The 21,502-nt window shown below is 38.4% G+C and overlaps 1 protein-coding gene across 2 annotated transcripts in view; it reads left to right on the top strand.

Annotated features, from left to right (window-relative positions):
- Window positions 1-21,093, top strand: part of LOC128201143 (zinc finger protein 579-like) — a 77,295-nt gene extending 56,202 nt beyond the window's left edge. The window contains exons 1-2 of one of the 2 annotated variants that reach the window (XM_052897087.1): window positions 13,563-13,844; window positions 15,301-21,093. In XM_052897087.1, coding sequence (XP_052753047.1) covers window positions 13,807-13,844; window positions 15,301-17,185 — 1,923 coding nt within the window. In that variant the 5' untranslated portion in view covers window positions 13,563-13,806 and the 3' untranslated portion in view covers window positions 17,186-21,093. Of the gene's footprint in view, window positions 1-13,562; window positions 13,845-15,300 lie in introns of those variants that run through there. The other variant, XM_052897088.1, reaches the window with a different exon arrangement.
- The last annotated feature ends 409 nt before the right edge of the window (window positions 21,094-21,502 follow it).

Below are 21,502 nucleotides of genomic sequence, written 5' to 3'. Positions count from 1 at the left end.
TACTTTTTTTTCTATAATGTATTAATTATAATTAAGAAATTGTACTAGTATTTATACTAAAAGCAGATTTGCACGCCATTTATGGTGAAATATGGAGAATAATGGATGAAGTACCATCTGTAATACCCATATTAGAGCACATAAACTATAATTAAAAAAAAATATTAAAAAGATTCGACTTATATTTTAAAGTCAATTTTAAAACTTGCATACACTTTTAAAGGAAAATAAAAACATAATAACAAATTATTATTAATAATGGCTTCTATTTAATATAAAATAATTCAGAAAATGTATGAATCAACGTCAATTAGTTGTAGAAATAACAAAATAAGCTCATATTATTGTTTTTCTCAGTTTAGCAAAGAAAACTCGCGGACTTCACGGAATGGAGGCACTTCGATCAAAAATACCTACTAGATATCCGTTCTAACCACTAAATATAATTCGGCGAATAACGCCTCACACAATGAGTATCTATTTTTAATAATAAAAAATTACGTTTTAACATTTCTATGTAAGATTACAACTATGTGATTAAGTTGTAAAATAGAAAATATAAGAAATAGATAAATAAAGAAATAGTAAAATTTTACTACATACGAAGAACATTAGAAGTTTGCTAGTTACAGTTTAGCAGAGACTATTAAAAAATGGCGCTAAAATCTTGGACTCACAAGTAGATTTTGTTTCACAAAAAAGTTCACAGACTTTATTGGTAACAAAATAAGTTATTTTTATTTAAAAACCTCAATACATTTAATAGTGATGTGATTTCATATGATTATTTGGATGGTATTTCTATGGGACCAATCTAAAAATATATCCTTTCAGGTAACAAACAAACAAAAATACAATCGAATTGATCACCTCTTCCTTTTCTGAAGTCAATTGGAAAGAGCAAGAATCCAGTGCCGTGAAATTTTACAAGCAAATATAGATTAAAAAGTAAGAAAGCATTATCGTAACTATTACTTAAAATAAAGTTCCATTTTTAAATTAAAATTCTTTTTAATGATTACAACAAAACTATTACTGGCCGGTTATTTATTTATTAATTCTTTATTTATTTTCAAAAATAGTACAAAAAACGAAATTGATTCCTCGTTAATCTTCGTTCAAAACATGTCACATGAGAATGGTGTGTAACCAAGTATTGATTTTGGGTTTTTTCATTTTATCATGCACTCACATAGTTTAAAGATAAAATATGGTTAGATAAGCACAAATTAAAAATATATGGTAAACCCATCGATTTATGTTATCGAAATTTACACAAGCAGGTATAGGAATAGTGGTATTAAAATACTGATAACTAGCCACCCGCCCCGACTTCGCACGGGTAGATAGATCGAAAGATAAATAAATAATTCATATTAGCTTTTTTAATAGGCAAATTTTTTATATCTCGTGCTATGTTATTGTAATATATATATATATATATATATATATATATATATATATATATATATATATATATATATATATATATATATATATATATTATATAGACTATTTTACTCGTTGATAATGTAGCTTTTTCTTTCCATAGGTGAAACAGTTTTTTTTTAATCGGCTCAGTAGTTTTTTTATTTACTCATATTAAACAGACAAACAAAAAGTCGAATCTGCCCTCGTTATAATTTTAGTATGGATCACAAGTTACTCATAATTATAATATGAATCCGTAATCCAGCGAGAACAAGTTTGTTTGTTTATAACACTTTATTGTACAGTAAAGTCTTATTTTTTTATGCAACTTAAAATGGCAAACAAGCTGACGGCCCACCTGATGGAAAGTGGTAACCGTCGCCTATAGACATGAGCAGTAGCATGGACATAGCAGAGTATACTGTTTCGCCCATGGTACCCCCCATGCGTTGCCATTCCTGAGGACCCAGGTGTTATTCCTCTGTACCCTGACTGATACATACATTTCCCATGTACAAATACAGGTTAGTTGCAGTTTTATCATGCCATAAAGATTCTATATTATTTTTAAAACTATAAATTAAAAAAAAAATATTGTCGTCTAATAATTAAAAAAAAAAAAAATTACTTCTACCAAATACGTTATTTTGTTTCAACCCTTATTTCTGTTGGAACATTTTTATAATTTACTCACGTATCGTGGATTAAAATCGTCAACGAATAACTGTCAATTATAAAATTGAGAATCCATCGGCGGACACCTGGCGGCGGTCGGGGGCGTGGGTTCGACTCCCGCCCAGAGTGATTGAATATAAATACTCGGCGACATGAGTTGAGAACGGGAACGCTGTGGAGTAGACATGTGTTATACAAATGTGTGGGTTTTGTAATAAATTCACTTTTGCCCGACTTAGGATAAGAGGGTAATGTTTTATAGATGTATGTATTTACGTGTTTGTATTTTTGTGTAAAAAATACTAGCAATACGCACATAATGTTGAAATCTATGCCGTGAAGCAACTAACCTTGCCGTGTTTCGTTTTAATCTATCTTATAGCCGATTTTTTTTTAATGGATGAAAATGGAATGGTGGACCCGCCTGCCCTATCGGTATACACCGGCGGGGCACCAGTGAGAGGTGATAGGTGAGGATGAAGACAGGTCAGTTAACACATCGTGACGAATTCAACGATAAATTAGTCACGATGGTTTTCAAGAGGAACCGCGTGGAGGTCGACCTGATAGAGTATGTTGATAGCAATGGGTACTGACCTTCCCATTACTAACAATCACTTCCCCCCTTACAGCCGGTTTGATGGATATAAATGAATGCTTATCATAGACAAATCAGCTTTTAACTGTCCACTGTTGCGGTCTCTTGGACCTCGTCTGGGAGCTTATCCTATAACCTGAGCGTTTGTGGGAGGAAACATCTCTGAAACCGCGCTGTACACGATCATGCAGTCTCAAAGTTATGGGGGTAAACTCCTTGTCAATAGCGAGCTGTATGATGGTAGAAAATGGCCGTGGGTATCATATTGAACAATTCCTCTGAGCACAATCCGTTGTACAAGCGGAAGAACACGCAGAGTGAGGCAAAATCTCTCCTAAGACTTTCGTTCAATTCCGGTCACTACTTTTTGTATATACATATATAAGTGTACATATATATGTATGTTTGTACCTCTTATGAGGAACTTTAATTAAAAAGATTAAAAAAATGTTAATTAATATTTTTTTTTGCATTAACAACTAGTACTTAAATTTTTGACATTCATACAATTTTTTTAATGGATGAAAATGGAATGGTAACCCCGCCCGCACTATCGGTATACACCGACGAGGCACCAGTGGAAAATGATAGGTGAGAATGAATGCAGGTCAGTTGGCCCACCATGATGATTTCAACAATAATTAACCAAGATGGTTTCCAGGGGAAACCGCGTGGAGGTCGACCTGGGAGGGTATATTGCTAGCAATATGGCTATTAAACCCCATTACTAACAATCCCTTTCCGTCCACATTTATACCATTATTGAGGCTTTATATAATTTGCAATATTCCCTTTTGTAATACTACAGTTCGCCAAACAAAAAATGTGCATGTCAATCTTGACAATACATGTTGCAACTATTATCGAATTAAAATATCCAGTATGTATCTACTACACACACATATTTGTGTAAATAAATTTATCTATCTATCCTTTTTAAGAGCTGCGCTCTTGTCGGCGGAGCTCTTGCCACTCACTACGTTTTGCAGCGAGTCTTTTCACCTCTTGACTCGACACGACACCAACTCCTTCCTCGATCTGCCCGATGTAACTATGTCTCGGTCTCCCTCTCCCCCTCCTCCCTTCTATCTTACCTTCTATTATAATATTCATAAGTTCATCGTGTCGTATTTTCGATTTTTGTTATCGTTTAACAAATATCGAATATTTCTTCTTTTACACCCTGTCGTGGAATAGTAAGGATAATAAAGTATTATTCAATTCTCTTCAGTAATTCTCATTAAAAGCTATAATTGTTCAATTTAACTTTGTATTTTGTTTATTTAAACGGTCCCTTGTCGGCTTCTTATTATGTGGTTGTAATATTTCATACGAACAGTTACTGTAACAACTGTGTTAGTAAACAGTTAACGTGAATCACAAAAAAATAATTACGTGTAACCGAATGATTTAGTATTATTATTTTCCTTAATACAATATTATTCTAGTTCCTTAATTACTTACGCACTTTTGTATAATTATGAAGCGAGTAAATTAGTAAAACGACGGTAGGTACACGTTTTGTTAGATAACGTCTTTAACAGACTTTAAAAAAATTTTTCATACCTCATAATACCGTCGTTTATGAAGCATTTTGGATATTTTTTTTTTTATCTAAAATCATGTGTTTTTAGATTTGTTGCATAGACATTCTATAAAATTGAAAATGTCACTAACTACACTTTGACTGGTAATTGATTTTGACCGTTTGTTTTTGCTCTTTTGAAGGCAAAGCAATAAACTGAGTTGTGACCATTTTATGTTACTGTGGCACACATTATATTTCTTTTTGTTAGTCATACAATACATTCATTATTACTATTATCATTATTATTATTTATTTTCATAATAATAGAAAAGAGAAATATATTTAATAATAATAGAAATAAGAGAAAATAATCCATTTTCATTTAAAATCCGGTAGCTTAGCGAGAAATGGTCGTATTGAGACAAAAAAGACACAAAATTAAACCTAAATAAACAAGCTATCTAATCCATAAGGTGATTAAATTGGAAAAAAATATTATCAAGTTCGTACACCAAAAATAAAATCGAAAAAAAATTTTTATATTTTTGTTTTTTCAAGATTCATTAAGACTGCACGATACGTGTTACTTGAAAAAAAAAAAATGTTTTTCCTAGAATAAAAAATTAGAATGTTTAAGCTTCAAATTGTTTTTTTTTTTTAATCCAATACGGCCATTTTTGTCAAAGATACAGCCTTTTAAAGATCGCCAAAAAATAAGGATTTTTTTTATCTTTTTATTTTTTCCACAAGTGTATATAGTATTATTTTACTTGATAAATTGTTAGATATATATTTACATGACATATAGAATATATCTCTAAATGCTTATAACCACAAAAGTATTCTAAAAGGAATCCAATATTAAAGCGAGATTGTTAAGTTTTATTAAATAAACCAATCAATAAACTCTACTAAAGAAAACTAATATTTTATTTATTAAAATTATTTATTTATTTATTATATTTAAATATATTTCTAATTATAACTATAGAGAGTCAGTGGATACAGGTGGATTTACCAGAGGGAGACTTTGTACAAAAGTCGATTGCTTGGACACCTCTGTCCCATTCGTGTTTCTACCGTGAAGCAGTTGTGTTTGCATGGCTGTGTTTGGGTTTGAAGGGTGGGATATGGCGTGAATTTACTGGGTACAGGTAACACCTGAGTCCTCAGGAATGGCAGCGCATGGGGGGTATCATGGGCGAAACAGTATACTCTGTTATGTGCATGGTACTGCTCATGTCTATAGGCGACGGTTACCACTTTCCATCAGGTGGGCCGTCAGCTTGTTTGTCATTCTAAGTTGTATAAAAAAACTATTGTTTCCTCCATAATATTTTATTATTATTATTAATTATGTATGTAAACTTTGGTGGTAACTGTACAATTTGTTTATTTGTATGTATGGGATTACGCGCTTCATTTGTAGGATTTCAGTGATAAGTCCGAAACGAATAATACAATTAAAAAAAAAACCTTATATGAAGATACTGTACTCAATCTTTGAATTTTTTTTATAAAAAAACATCATAAATGGTCTAAATTCCTGAAAGAAACTAATTAGCATCTAGTCGGCCTCCTGCCTTTTAAAAAACAAATAAAAAAACGAATAAAAATTTACTTAAAAAGACATTATAGGCATGGGTAATATGGGTACCGATCCGATATCTACGAGGTTTGTCCGGAAAGTACGTATAAAAGTTTTTTAAAAATTTTATTTTACAATTATTCAGGTAAATCAATTTTATCCCCTTCAAAGTACTCCCCCTGTGACATAATGCACTTGTGCCAACGCCGTTTCCACTGTGAGAAGGCTCCTTGAAAGTCCTCTGGTTGTAGGTTTCTCAGCTGCCCCGTCGTAGCTTTTTTTATCTCATTTATGTCCCCCAAATGCCGCTCCCGAAGTACCAATTTGGTTTTTGGGAACAAGAAGAAGTCACACGGGGCCAAATCCGGCGAATAGGGGGGGGTGTTCGGTCACCGTAATGGAATTTTTACTCAAAAACTCACGGACAACAAGAGAGGTGTGGGCAGGGGCATTGTCGTGGTGAAGAATCCAACGCCCCTCTCGCGCCAATTCTGGACGAACTCGTGCCACACGAGCTTTGAGGCGTCTGAGCACATCGACGTAGAATTTTCCATCAACTGTCTGGCCTGGAGGGACGAATTCTTGATGGACAATCCCCCGAACATCGAAAAAAACAATCAACATTGTCTTGACATTTGAGCGGGATTTTCTTGATTTTTTTGTTCGTGGTTCCCCGGATGTCTTCCACTCTTTGCTTTCACGGCCATTCTTGCCGAGTTTCGAGAGAAACTTGATTACGACGCGCTGCTCTTCAACGGAAGCGGGCTCCATGCCGACGGGGTTTCGTTAAGAGGTAACTTCACAGATGGCGTGACAAGCCAGTTCGCACCGCACGGCGGTCAGACCAGAACTGAAGCATTGTTAGGGACATAAGGAAGGGGTCCTGCGCTTACCTGGCCTCCCCACTCCTCTTTCTCGCATTCCAGAACACTTTTATACGAACTTTCCGGACAGACCTCGTATATATTGGGTTCCTCTGGACGTTGATGGCGGATAAAAGGTCATCACCCATTTGGTCATCGATTGCTTGGGTACCTCTGTCCCATTCGTGTTTCGTCAACCGTGAAGCAGTTGTGTTTCGGTTTGAAGGGTGAGATACGGCGCGAATTTACTGGGTACGGAGGAATAATACCCGAGTCCTCAGGAATGGCAACGCATGGAGGGTATCATGGGCGAAACAGTATACTCTGTTATGTCCATGCTACTGCTCATGTCTATAGGCGACGGTTACCACTTTCCATCAGGTGGACCGTCAGCTTGTTTGCCATTCTAAGCTGCATAAAAAGAAATTCTTTTTGAAAGTTGTTTAAAAATGACAATATATTTTTTTTTTTGTTTTTTTTTAAAGTACGCAGTAAGTTTCTTACAAGCACATGAAGCACGGAGACAGCACAGTAATCGAGTAAAATTTTATTAATACTATATACTAGCTGTTGCCAGCGACTTCGTCCGCGTTTCCGTCGTTTTTCGTAAAATAAGTAGCCTATGTCCTTCCTCGCGGTTCAATGGTTTTGACGTAACAGACACATTTCCCTTCACTGCTCTGCTCCTATTGATCGTAGCGTGATGAAAAGTATACTATAACCTGCCCAGGAGTATGAAGAACAATTGTACCAAGCTTCGTTAAAATCCGTCGAGTAGTTTTTGTTTCTATAACGAACATACAGACAGACAGACAGACAAAAATTTTACTGATTGCATTTTTGGCATTAGTATCGATCACTGATCAGCCCCTGATAGTTATTTTGGAAATATATTTCATGTACAGAATTGACCTCTCTACAGATTTATTATAAGTATAGATGTGAAAGTTTGTTAGGTTGGATGTATGGACATTTGTTACTCTTTCACGCGAAAACTGCTGAAGGGATTTGAAGGAAACTTGATAACCGGGTAGGTTTTATCTTATCACATATGATACTTCATGTACTGGTTCACGGGGGCGAAGACGCATGATATAGCTAGTAAAAAATACAGAAGAATCGAGAACCTCCTTTGGAAATCGCAAAGGGAATGACCAATTTTATTTGAAAAAAAAAAAAGATAATGTTTACAAAAGCGCGCGCATTGTCCCATCGACATTTGCAGCTCGAAGACAACTCTACACAGTTATTGTGTAACATATAAAAAAATATAGACATCTAAAGACTCAGCTTTAGTAATCATTAAAAAAATAATCAATTTCATTTACATAAATATATTAAAACTTTTAAGAATTGTTTAAAAACAATACCTTATCCATTAAAAAAAAAAAGGTTTGTTTTAAAAGCGCGCGCTCTTAATATCTCAATAACATTTATTTCTTTTCATTTATTTAACGACGATTTCTGAACGTGATTCCCGATATATCAGATTTTTTTAATTACGCGACAATTATTGGGTAATATAATAGTTTAGAAATTAAATGCAATATTAACATATTTCGTAACATAAAAAAATGTAGACGATTCGATGACCAATATCAAATATATTAAAGCCTTTGAAAATCGTTTAAAAAAAATATCAGTTCCATTTTTAAAAATGTTCGCAAAAAAAAAAGCGCGCGCACTGAATGCCCCAGTAACATTTGCAGCGCGGAGACGGCTCTACACATCGCCCGCGCCGCGGTGGCGCCCGCATGTCATTTCGACGTCCATTATAAAATGTCGGCCGTAATCGGCCTTTATTTTTATTTTATTTGCCAACCTACCCCCCTACCCACGCCCCCTCACACCCCCGCGCCCCCACGACCGATATTTCAAACTTAACGACTGCCGTAAAAATATAGCGTTTTACTTGAAAAATTCTCAATAGACAGCATGGGTGTGCCTACCGTTTTGTCCGTCATTATGTTAGTGAATTGATGTTATATAGTAATTCGATTACTAAACTTCATTAGTAGATATTGCTCCTCATAACTTTGTGGCTGTTGCCTATTGTTACAAGTTACAAGTAGGCAAAAAAAAAAAACTGTGAAGTCACTGATCATACAAATCTTGATACTTCGATAAATAACAAGTCGAGACGTTCTATTTTCAACCCAGTTCGAAAAGAAGGAAGTTCTCATTTCGGTTGTATTTTTTTATGTTTTTTATCAGACCGATTAGGATATTTTTTTTTTTATTTGAAAAAATATGTTTACGTGATGGACTCATAGAAATTTTATCAAATCCGTTCCATAGTTTAGTTTTTAAACAATTTTTAATTTTTTTTAATACAATCTTTTAAAGCTCATTACATTAAAAATATTTGAATTCTAAATTTAAATATTTTTTTATACATATATGCGGGATTGTTGCTTCGAATGCATTTCACTTCGCTACAAGATGATTTTTGCTCCGCAAAACGTAATGATGGCTTTATATGTCATAATATTTTTAATGAAAAGAACCCATGAGGTCTAAAAGCCCATTGCTAGCAATACACCCTGGTGAAGTCGACTTCCACACGGTTCCCATTGGAAAATATCGTAGTTAATTCATGTCTGTATACACATAGATAAATAGATAGATAGATAGATAATTTATTTGCATTACTTACAGAACACAAACAACAATAGACATAAATGCACAATGAAAAAAGATAAAAAACATCTCTCTTTTCATTTAAGAGTTTCCTCTTGTCGGTGCAACTAATTCATGCGTCTTCCTCCAGCCAGCTCTATCCCAGGCCATATCCTTTATCTCCCTATACGACATGACGCCTAGTGTTTCCTTTATCTGTCCCATGTAGTTAATCCTCGGTCTTCCTCTTCCTCTTTTACCCGCTATCCTTTCTAAAAAAACATGCGCCTAGTTAATTAATTTTCCGTTACATATCTATATATATTTTTTATATAACTTAGAACGGCGAACAAGCTGTCGGCCCACCTGATGGAAAGTGGTAACGGTCGCCTATAGACATGAGCAGTACCATGGACATAACAGAGTATACTGTTTCGCCCATGATACCCCCCATGCGTTGTCATTCCTGAGGACTCAGGTGTTATTCCTCTGTACCCTGTAAATTCACGTCACGTAAGTATATAGAACACTGATAAAAAAACGAGTAAGCTAATTTGACAATTAGCTGACAAAAAGTTGCCCCGATTTTGAGACTCTATGCTCTATCTACATAATCTAAGATCCTCACCTATCATCCCTCACTGGTGCCCCGCCAGCGTATACCGTTACCGCGGGCGGATTACTATTCCATTTTCATCCATTAAAAAAGTATTTCTTTGTTGTTTAAAAAAACGTATTCTATCCCTAAAGGTGTTTTTATAATGTTGTAATTTATATTCTACCCTGTTAGGATTACCGTTTGAATCCTGGGACACGATGTAGCCTGTGTTTAATATTGGCCTATAACCGATAGAGGCCTATGTCAAATTGAAACAAATATTAGGTAAGCTTGCGAATAAATGTAATTGTTTTGGGTTTTTTCATATCAGCCTTTAATTGTCCATTCCTGAACATAAGCCTTCCCCTTGGGGGGTTTTGCCAGTCGTTGCCACGCTTGGCAGGCGAATTGGCAACCGCAGTTAGTTGTTGACTCATAAGACGTCAAGTACTAACAAATAAAGAAACATTTTTTTTATACAACTTAGAATGGCAAACAAGCTGACGGCCCACCTGATGTAAAGTGGTAACCGTCGCCTATAGACGTGAGCAGTATCATGGACATAACAGAGTATACTATTTCGACTATGATACCCCCATGCGTTGCTATTCCTGAGGACTCAGGTGTTATTCCTCTGTACCCTGTAAATTCACGCTATATACCACCCTTCAAACCGAAACACAGCCATGCAAACGCAACTGCTTCACGGTAGAAACACGAATGGGACAGAGGTACCCAAGCAATCGACTTTTGTACAAAGTCTCCCTCTGGTATAATTCACTGTCACATTTATAATATTAGTAAGGATAATCATTATCATCGTCATTTCAGCCATTATCCGTCCACTGTTAGACATGGACTGCCATAAGGAACGGTCCTGAGCCACCTGCATCCACCGACTACCTGCAATACATTTAAGGTCATCACTCCATCTAGTGGGGGATCGTCCTACAATGTGTTTGCATGCACGGGATCGCCACTCAAGAACCTTTCTTCCCCATCGGTTGTTAGTTCTTCGAGCTATGTAACCAACACATTGCCACTTATTGCTTAAGCTAAGCAATAAGGATAATAGTCCCCGTCAATTAAGAATAGAAATTAAATAATAAATTAAAAAATAAATAAATGGGTAGAAATTTAAAAAGTTCTCTTAACAACATTACGGAAGGTAAACAATAAAAAATCAAGTTTGCCCATTTTAAATTACAATAACACTTTAATAAGGCAAATTGATGTCTACTCCGGCGAAGTAATTAAACTTGTTTTTCAGAGTTTTTAATATAAAACTTTTCACTTTGGCCGTTGGAAAAAAAAAAACACCGAGTCCACGGACGCCGCCCGCGGTTGTTTATATCAAATAAAAATACCAAAAAGTTGGCGCTCGCTTTTTTAAATCATCGAGCCGCGTGGCGCGTGGAGCGGTTACGACATCCATACATACAGCTATACTTTATCAATGTTATCTCGTATGTATTTTTTTTTGATGGGTGAAAATGGTATGGTAACCCCACCTGCGTTAACGGGATACGCTGGCGGAGCACCATTGAAGGGTGATAGATGAGAACGAAAACTGGCCAGTTAGCCCATCATGATGAATTCATCAGGAATTAACCATGATAGTTTCCAGGGAGAACCGCGATGAGGTCAACCTGATTGGGTATATTGCTAACAATGGGATTCTCAGTCTCCATTACTAACAATCCCTTTACCCCCCCCCCCCCCCCTCTTGTATGTGTTTTAATTGTAATGTAAGTGTTTTAATCAATATTATTGATCGAGTATGACACCTGACTTCTTTATTTTATAATATGACTAATTTTTAATAGTGCAAACCTCTTTTTGAGGTTTTTTTTTAATGCGTGATAATGAAATGGTAATCCAAGCCTGCGCTATCGGTGTACGCTGGCAGAGCACCAGTGGGAGGTGATAGGTGAGGATGAAAGCACATTAGTCAGCCCATCGTGACAAATTCCACTAGAACAAACCACGATGGTTTCCAGGGGGAACCACGCGGAGGTCGACCTAATAAGGCATATTGCTAGCAATGGGGCTTTCAAACTCCGTTACTAACAATCCCTTTCCCCCCACAATACGCAGGTTAAACGCTTTAAAAGATTCCAGCCAACTGTGAAGCCGAGCAAGGAGCAAACATCTTATCCCCTAGTAATCACAGGCGTGAAGATATCCGTAAATAACATCTTTACAAACTTTCTAAACTCAAATTTATTGTGCCATTACTCATAATCATAATTATATAAAGAGATAGGGGGATAGAAAGAGAGGGGGCACGCCAATTATATGTATTTGTATTAGTGCGAAAGGGACCGACGTATTTACAGAGAGCCGCCCTCGCGATAGTTTCCAAATTTTCGGAAAGTATTCGTGTTGTTTGCTATTAGCGGCGGTTTACATGGCGCAAATAGAGTTTTTATATTTTTATAAACTTTTATAAAAATGAATAGGTATCTGTTGGGTGTTTTATACTTTTCAATGGAACTTTTTTTTTATACAACTTAGAATGGCAAACAAGCTGACGGCCCACCTGATGGAAAGTGATAACCGTCGCCTATAGACATGGGCAGTAGCATGGACATAACAGAGTATAGTGTTTCGTCCATGATACCCCCCATGCGTTGCCATTCCTCAGGACTCAGGTGTTATTCCTCTGTACCCTGTAAATTCACGCCATATCCCACCCTTCAAACCGAAACACAGCCATGCAAACACAACTGCTTCACGGTTGAAACACGAATGGGACAGAGGTACCCAAGCAATCGACTTTTGTACAAAGTCTCCCTCTGCTAAATTAAAAACAGTTCATTCTAAACAATTCGACAGTAATTTTGCCTTAAAATTAACTTCAGTTCTGTTGACATGTCAAAATGAATGACGTATTTTTTATAGTTTATTAACCCTGTTATTATGGATATGAAAAGTATTGTTGGATAACATATAGCAATATACATATATTTTAGTTACAATATCTATCTACTAGTCTAATAACGAATATGTTAAAAGTCGATTGCTTGGGTACCTCTGTCCCATTCGTGTTCCAACCGTGAAACAGCTGTGTTTGCATGGCTGTGTTTCGGTTTGAAGGGTGGGATATGGCGTGAATTTACTGGGTACAGAAGAATAACACCTGAGGCCTCAGGAGTGGCAACGCATGGGGGGGTATCATGGGCGAAACAGTATACTCTGTTATATCCATGGTACTGCTCATGTCTATAGGCGACGGTTACCACTTTCCATCGGGTGGGCAGTCAGCTTGTTTGCCATTCTAAGTTGTATAAAAAAAAATAGCTTGTTAGTTTGACCTAAATAACTTTTGTCGATACTGAAGAAGGTTTTGCTTGTCTTTCTTTTAAACACAACTTTTGTCTATTGACTTGTATACATTATGCACAACACGCCGAACTTGGACATTCGGAGAACTAGAAGACCATCATGATATAACCAGGGGCAAAGTCACGAGATACAGCTAGTGATAAATATAACTTACAATCAAATGTTGAATTGCGTCATGTAAACCGCTCCGTTTAATAATGCACCGACCCCTTGTTCGAGGGGCGACCGGGTGGGGTAAACGATTTTTGCCATTTTCTACCCAAAAAATAACCCAACACTATTTTAGATAAAAACACGTCAGTTTTGGGCGCACGCGCAAACGACATGACGCGTTAATAGTTATTTATCGAATGTCAATTACGGATTAATATTTCGAATCGTCACGTACGACGGTTACAAGTTATGAGTTCGAATTTTGTAATTTGAAGTGGCGCTATTACAACATATTTGAACAATTTGAAATTCGAATGTTAACAATTTATTGGAATTCTGACATTTGTTTAAAATGAATAGTGTTTGACAGTGTAGTGTCGATAATAATGTTGCTACGGACTATAAATGAAAGAAGCGCAAATAAATCATTTTGAATACAGTAGGTACGTCTAACAAGAATCTTACAAGATTCATTTATGAACCAAAAAATAATTTATATAATTACATTGTTAATAATTTATATATTTTAATATATATATTTTTTTATATGTAATATAGGCTTAAGATATTAATGTAAATACCTTTTTAATTTACTTCAGAAGTTAAATAAAAAAAATTAATCTTTTATCAATTTTACGGTATTATTTAAAATGCGATTATTAGAGTATTTTATAAGAAATATATTAAAAATTTGTATTTGTAATATAATATAATGGGGGGAAGGGGATTGTTAGTAACTGAGATTCAGAAGCCCATTGCTAGCAACATACCCAACCAGGTCGACGGTTCTCCGTGGAAACTATCATGGTTAATTCCTGACGAATTCATCATGATGGGCTAACTGGCCTGTTTTCATTCTCATCTATCACCCGTCACTGGTGCTCCGCCAGCGTATCCCGTTAGCGCAGGCGAGGTGTTACCATACCATTTTACCCCATCAAAAAAAATACAATATATATATATATATATAATAAAATGAAAACAGGCCAGTTAGCCCATCATGATGAATTCATCAGGAATTAACCATGATAGTTTCCAGGGAGAACCACGAGGAGATCGACCTGGTTGGGTGTATTGCTAGCAATAGGATTCTCAGTCTCTACTAACAATCCCTTTCCCCCCGGTCGAGTAATTTTGGAGATTAGAATGAAAACACATTATGGCGTGACATTGGATTTTTATGTATTAAGATTACACCTAGAGATATAACGGTAGATATATATATATATATATATATATATATATATATATATATATATATATATATATATATATATATATATATATATATATATATATATATATATATGAAGAAAAATTATACACCACAGGTGCAGGGAAATAACTTTTCGGTTACAAGCGTTCGTCATACTATATTTTGGTGATGACGAGAACTCAACTTTTTTATTATGAAAAGTAGCATATTGAAACACAAAATAATGTATGTACGTAAAGCAGCTATAAATATTCGTCAAATATTCAACAAACACATTATTATATAAAAAAATTCTATTGTATGTACTACCACAGATTACAATACATTAAAATTATAGATTTTTTTTAATAGCAGTAAACGGTAAGCTGCTAGCTAGTTAGGATAAAAGCTAGCATATCAGTTGACCCATCGTGACTAATTCCATGGGAATCTTGTAGGATAATCATTCATATTTAGTTCTTCACCGTAAATCCCCCAGAGTAACAAGTGTCTTTTTTTTACAACACAGGGGGCAAACGAGCATGCGGCTCACCTGATGGTAAGTGACTACCGCCGCCCATAGTCACCCAGCAGCTCCTTACAATTCATTTGTCTTTGAAGACTTTGTTCTATCAAAATGTATCCCTATCTTTCATTACGTGTTAATTCTGTAATCACTAAAGAAGGCTATATCTCATTTCCAGATGCGGCGGTGACGCGATGTCAGTCGCGCCGGCGGTGAAGCGCGAGCTGGACTTGGAGAGCGGCGGCGGCAGTCCCGGGCGAAAGCGGCGCAAACAGGCGGCGCCGACGCGCGCGCCCCAGCCCTTGCCGCCTCCGCCCCTCGACCTGCACGCCAAGATGGCCGACATCTACAAGAGCGCCCTCGCCTTCGGGGAACTCGCCCTCCCCACCTTCGATCCTTTAGCCGCATTCCGTCTGCTCCCCCGTCACGAACCACCTAGAATATTCAATCCCGAGGCCTACTGTGACCTCTGCTGCAAGGAGTTCTGCAACAAATACTTCTTGAAGACCCACCGGGCGAACAAGCATGGGATCTACGATGGTGGGGAACCACAACCGGCTGCTCCGCCGCCTGCGCAACCATCCCCACCGAGGCGGGCCTCAGATGAAGAGTCGGGTGGAACACCGCGGCGTCTCTCACCAGATTCAGCGAGGAGAGCACGCGAGGCTGGTTTTCAGCCTGACGCGCTACGGAGACTCGGTGTCGTTAACCCGGAGGCGTTCTGCGAAATATGCTGTAAGGAGTACTGCAATAAATATTTTCTAAGAACGCATCGGGAGAGAAGACATGGCGTCCCAGCACATCCATCGCCCGCAGCGGATCTGTCCCCGCCTTCGGCAACGCCACCGATGCCACTCGGTACACCAACACCGTTGACGACACCACTGGCGACACCACCGGCGCTTCCGGCTCCACCACCTGACACTCCTCCTCGGTCTCACTCGCTCCCACCACCATTTGATCCAGAAGAGATGGCCGAAGTAAAACGCGAGTGCGAAGAAGATTTTGAGGCAGCTCTACGCGATGGTCAAACGAGCCCGTTAAATTTAATTGTGGAGGAACGCGGCACTGTGTCGCCCGGTTCTGCGAGTGAGGAGTTGCGGAAATTACAAACGATGATTTCGCAGCTGAACGAGCTCGCGGCCGAGCGGCTCTCGGATGAGCCTTCCGATCCTGGTCCGCGCCCACCCTCTTCGTCTCCGCCGCCACCTGACGAGCGTCGTGCTTCTTCTTCAGGGTCTAGTTTTTGCGAAATTTGCAATAAGGAGCTGTGCAATAAATATTTCATGCGCACACATATGCAACGTATGCATGGCATCTCTCTAGAGAGCGGCACGCAACTAGGCGGCGTCACCTGCGACATCTGCCACAAGGAGCTATGCAGCAAATATTTTCTACGCGTGCATAAGCATAACACGCACGGTATTCCCGCACCACCGGCGCCGACGAACGCCGCGCCCGCCGAGCCGTGTCCGCTGTGCGCTCGCCGATTTCGTGGGCCGCGAGCGCTGCGCGCACACCTGCTGGCCGAACACGCGCCGCCAGCCAGACCGCCGCCGCCGCCGCCGAGACCCCTAGACCTGCTCGCCAGAGACAAGCCGTACGCGTGCTCCTACTGCCCGTTCACGACGGACGTGCTCGCGTTCCTGTTCGCGCACGAGCGCGCGCACGCCCAGCAGCAGGTGAACGAGTCCTCCGAGATCGGCAACGAGCCCAACAACGGCGTCGGGTGCGCGGAGGCGGAGGGCGGCGAGAGCTCCGGGTCGGCGGGCGAGGCGGGCTCGGCGGGCGAGGCGGAGGCGGAGGCGCAGTACTCGTGCTCGCGCTGCGAGTTCCGCGCCGAGGGCTTCGCGGCGCTGGAGGCGCACCTGCGCGCGGCGCACGGCGGCGCGGGCGCGCTGCTGGCCGTGCCGCGCGCGCCGCACGCGCCGCTCACCATGCAGCCCTTCGTGGTGGAGGAGGCGGGCGGCGCGCTCAGCCTGGTGCCGGCGCTGGTGTTCCTGCCCGTGCGGCGGCGGGCCACGCGCCGCGCCACCGTCACGCTCACGCTCACGCCGGCCTAGCCGCCCGCCGCCGCCGCCGCCGCCGCCGCCCGACGCACGCGCGCGCCCGCGGCCCGCGACTACACCGCCGCGTGCGCGCGCCTACGATCGCTGAACTGTACTAACTACATTTAACGCTGTGTGCCTTCAAGCGATTGCTGAAAAATATTATGAGACGTAATTATAATCGGAGAAGCTGTCCGCGGCCGCCCGCCCGAGCGCCACACCGCGCGGCGGCCCCCGGCCTCTTTTTTTTGTCAGAGTCTAACTTCATATATTGAGAATTATATTGAACGGGTGATATATGAAACGTTACCGCTTATAAATTCGATTATTTATTATTATCTCCTCGATGTTCCGTCGGGTCGGTCCGAGACGAGTTTTTGAAACGTCGATTTCGATCGGGAGAAGAAATACACCCTAGGAATAATTATTATTTAAACGTATTATATCGGTGAGTGCGCACTCACGATAGCGTCGTAGTACCGGTGCGATGTTGATCACTGAGCGAGCGCCTCGGTGGCACGACACGGCGGCGGCGAGCGTCGCCGCGCCGCGGACGGCTCGCCCTCCACCACAGTACGGGCCGACGAGCCGGGTGCCACTGCACCACGCCTCATACATGTACTACGACAACCGCTCTACCTCACGACGTTAGGTTTTATATTAGCTGTTATTGTATAAATTATATTTTCGAGTTACCATAAAGTACAAATATACTTACCGCGTTACTACGCCGCGCCGGACGGAGACCGGCGCCCATGTTACGAGTAGCTACTCGATACTATTTATTGTTGTCTACGAGTGACTTAAAGCACAAAGATACGTACTATTGGGCAGTGATCAACATTAAACGTAATTTTAGTATTAAATTTGATTAGATATGTGGTCGTGGGGCTCGGTCAGACTGTTTTTGTTGTGTAATACACCAATCATGATACGGGTCATTGTTTCGGGTCTGGATTTGGGCGCAGCTCTGTCCAGCCCCTTTAGTCGTTCGGCCGGGCTTTCATTTACACTTATTTGTATTGTAATCGATAACATAATATTATTATGTTACTGCAGGCGATACTGGTCTTACTCCTCTCCGATGTGACCCCTTTACCTTTAGAGTAATTAAACAATATATTTACAAATGTTTTAAAAACTATGTTTTCTACTATAGAATATCTAGGAAACACAATTATGAAGTCTCCAATTGTTCAAGGTTCGTTTACATGAATGAAAAGTTTTAAAGTAATTAATCAAGCGTAAACACCATTTACAAAAGACTGAAACGTAAACTATATACCTCAGCGGCGCAGTGGAGATGAATAAGACTAGGCGAGTGTTCGCCGAATATTATTATCTTGGTAATCAAGACTTATTTGATGGGTAAAAAGGTAACAAAGTTTGTTTAAATAATTCATTATTCGGTAGATCAGTGTGGAGGTTAGCTTGTACAAACCATGCAGCTTCTAAACAAAGTTCCTATGTATGTACGTAAGTTGTAATTTAAATTAAAAACTAGAGGTCGCGGTGGGAACGGCTCGGGAGCGGTCACTTAGAGGCTTGACACCTGATACTAAAAATAATGTTGTGATTGTTGATCAGGGTAAAGCTAAACATTACGCTTTTGTCGAACAAGACATTGTTGTTTTACAGTTCCACTTGTTTGAAGAAGTCCTTGTTGTACAAACGTAAATTTACGAAAACTCAGTGACGCAAAGCTATAATAGTTCCTAATAAACCTTGCCATTTAGACGCAAAACATTCTGGTCTGGTAATTTCGTACAGTTGTTATTCTCGATAGCCATCTTCCTACTAGTCTTCCTGCGAGAACAGCCAAATTCGCCCGCCGCTGCCGAGCCGAGACCGCCGCGCGCGATACAACAAATTATATTAATAACGTTTTAAATAATAACAAAATTAATAAAAAATGTACGCGTGGTGACGATCCAACGATGGCCGCGTAAGTTCTACACGAGAAGGGTATTGTGGAACCACACGCTATAGAGTTCAATGCCACAGTTTTTACTATTTGCGAAGTTACGCGACCATTACAGAGGAGTCTCATTGAATGTAGTGAAAATGTATCGGCATTGTGTTCAGAATTATTTCCCTAAACGCTTTGTACCTAGAGTGTGACATTAGACAGACGAACAATAGTACAAATTTAATATAAATATACCAATGCGTGAAAGGTAACGGAGGTTGGTGAACAAATAATAAATCAGTACAAATTATTATTAAGCGTAGTTTGTGAGGAGAAAGAAATGACTACAAATACATTAGAGTTATATCACTCGGGTACAAAGCACATAATCAGTTGTTACAGTCGCACCGTTATGCACTTTGATTTTCACCAATGTTAAAACTATAACAGAATTGTCTCTCAATTTATGATGTTTACAATTCCTATTTTGAATTAGTGTCAAACTATTTCGATTTTTATTTGTTAAATATAATGTAATTGAATTTTTGTGTAATTTATTTATTGTATTAACTAGTTTTTAAACAAAACAGATATTTTCATATAATATTAATTAGTGAAATGTGTAACAAAAATATTTGTAATAAAATAACAAAAATGTCAACAACAACACTTGGAATGCAGAACAATCTGCAGTCTGGGTGACTGTCGTGACAAGATTATATTTTTGAACTAATCTAAGATAGAACTGTGACTTTTCTGGAGATAATTCGAGTAAATTCCTAACAATAAAATTAGAAATACACTTTTTTTTTATTTTATAAAATATATAATAATTTTTCTATTTCACGTTTAACAAACATGTTTTGTAAACTTTTATTGTCGTTACAAAATTTTAAGGTAATATGAGAGTGGTTTTGTAAAACTAATAAAATATACATTCTATATAATGAAAAGTTCCTTTTAAGTCTTCTTTAAACATTCCAATAATTAGTCATTTCATATTATTTTAGTTGTAATATTATTCTAGTCGTTCTCGCTGATTTTTTATTTTTTTTTTTTATTTTTAAGGATATTTTTTAAGTGCGACTGTATAATAAATTCATACTAATGATTTGTCAAGTTAAGTATATAAAAACTGTGTTATTTCTAGTCAAATTATTTTATATATTTTACCAATGTGGAGACCGAATGATTTTAACCAAAAACATATACAAAATTAATGGAATTTCTACAGTTTTACAGCATTAAATTTTATAACTATCGACTTAAATAATTGGTGGAGGTCGATTTAAAAATTTAATAATAATTTTTCCAGTAAAATTTAAAAAGAAAATTTTGGAATCCACTTTTGGTAAAATTATATTTGAAATATATAAAGAGAATTATATTCTGGCTTTGGGAGAAAGCCAAACCTTATGCCGCAATCGTATTGTTACATTTGATTGTTATAAAAAAAAAGATATGTCTGTATATAATAATAGACAACTGAGTGTGTATTATAAAAGTTGTTAAAACGCTAAGTTGCCTGTTATTATAAGACAATGAACCAAATGACAAAAGATACGACCTTTGCCTGTTTACAAACAATAAAAAAAGCACGCTAGTGATGTGCAGTGTAGTTTATTAAAGTTCACAGATTATACCATGATTAATTATTAAAAAAAAAAAAAATAAAGAAACAAAGTTGCCTAAACACCAAATGTAACATGGCGGCTTGCGGTCGGTATATGTTCCTAGATCCGTCTGTTTGTTATGTATTTGTTTTCCATTAATAACTACGAAGCATTTCTACCGTATTCAATAAATTAAATATACAAATAATCCGCATTGTTTTCCTTGTGACACCTGTGTGTTCTCGAATCCATTAAATGTGACTAATGCACAGTAATTAGTCATTTTAAATATGGTTAATAACAATTAATGCTCTATAAATCGTAAATCTGACCCCAAATAAAATATTGCTGTCACTTATGGACGGGAACACCTAGATACCAGCTTAAACCCGTCGACTCAGTACAACTACGAGCTACAAGAATTGTCGATGATCCCAGGCTTGCAAGCGGTATCGAACTCTTAAGTCTTAGGGGAGATTTTGCCTCACTCTGCTTTTTCTACCGCTTGTACAATGGACTGTGCTCAGAGGAATTGTTCAACATGATGCCCACGACCATTTCTACTATCGACAGGGAGTTTACTCCCCTACTTTGAGTCTAGATGGTAGCGTAGAGCGCGGTTTCAGAGATGTTTTCTCCCACGAACACTCAGGTTATGGATCGTATCCCTGTCGAGATTTTTCCAAAAAACTACAGCATGGAATTCATCAAAAAGGGGTAAAGAGGTTACTTCAGGATCGGCATTATGCGCGTAATGCCCTTGATATTGCAGGCGTTCATAGACTACGGTAACCGCTTACAATCAGGTAG

This window comes from Galleria mellonella, unplaced genomic scaffold, assembly GCF_026898425.1.
Source record: "Galleria mellonella isolate WM207_F2 unplaced genomic scaffold, CSIRO_AGI_GalMel_v1 utg352, whole genome shotgun sequence".
Lineage (NCBI taxonomy): Eukaryota > Metazoa > Arthropoda > Insecta > Lepidoptera > Pyralidae > Galleria > Galleria mellonella.
Note: the sequence above shows the minus strand (reverse complement) of the source record. Positions and strands in the feature narration are given on the sequence as shown.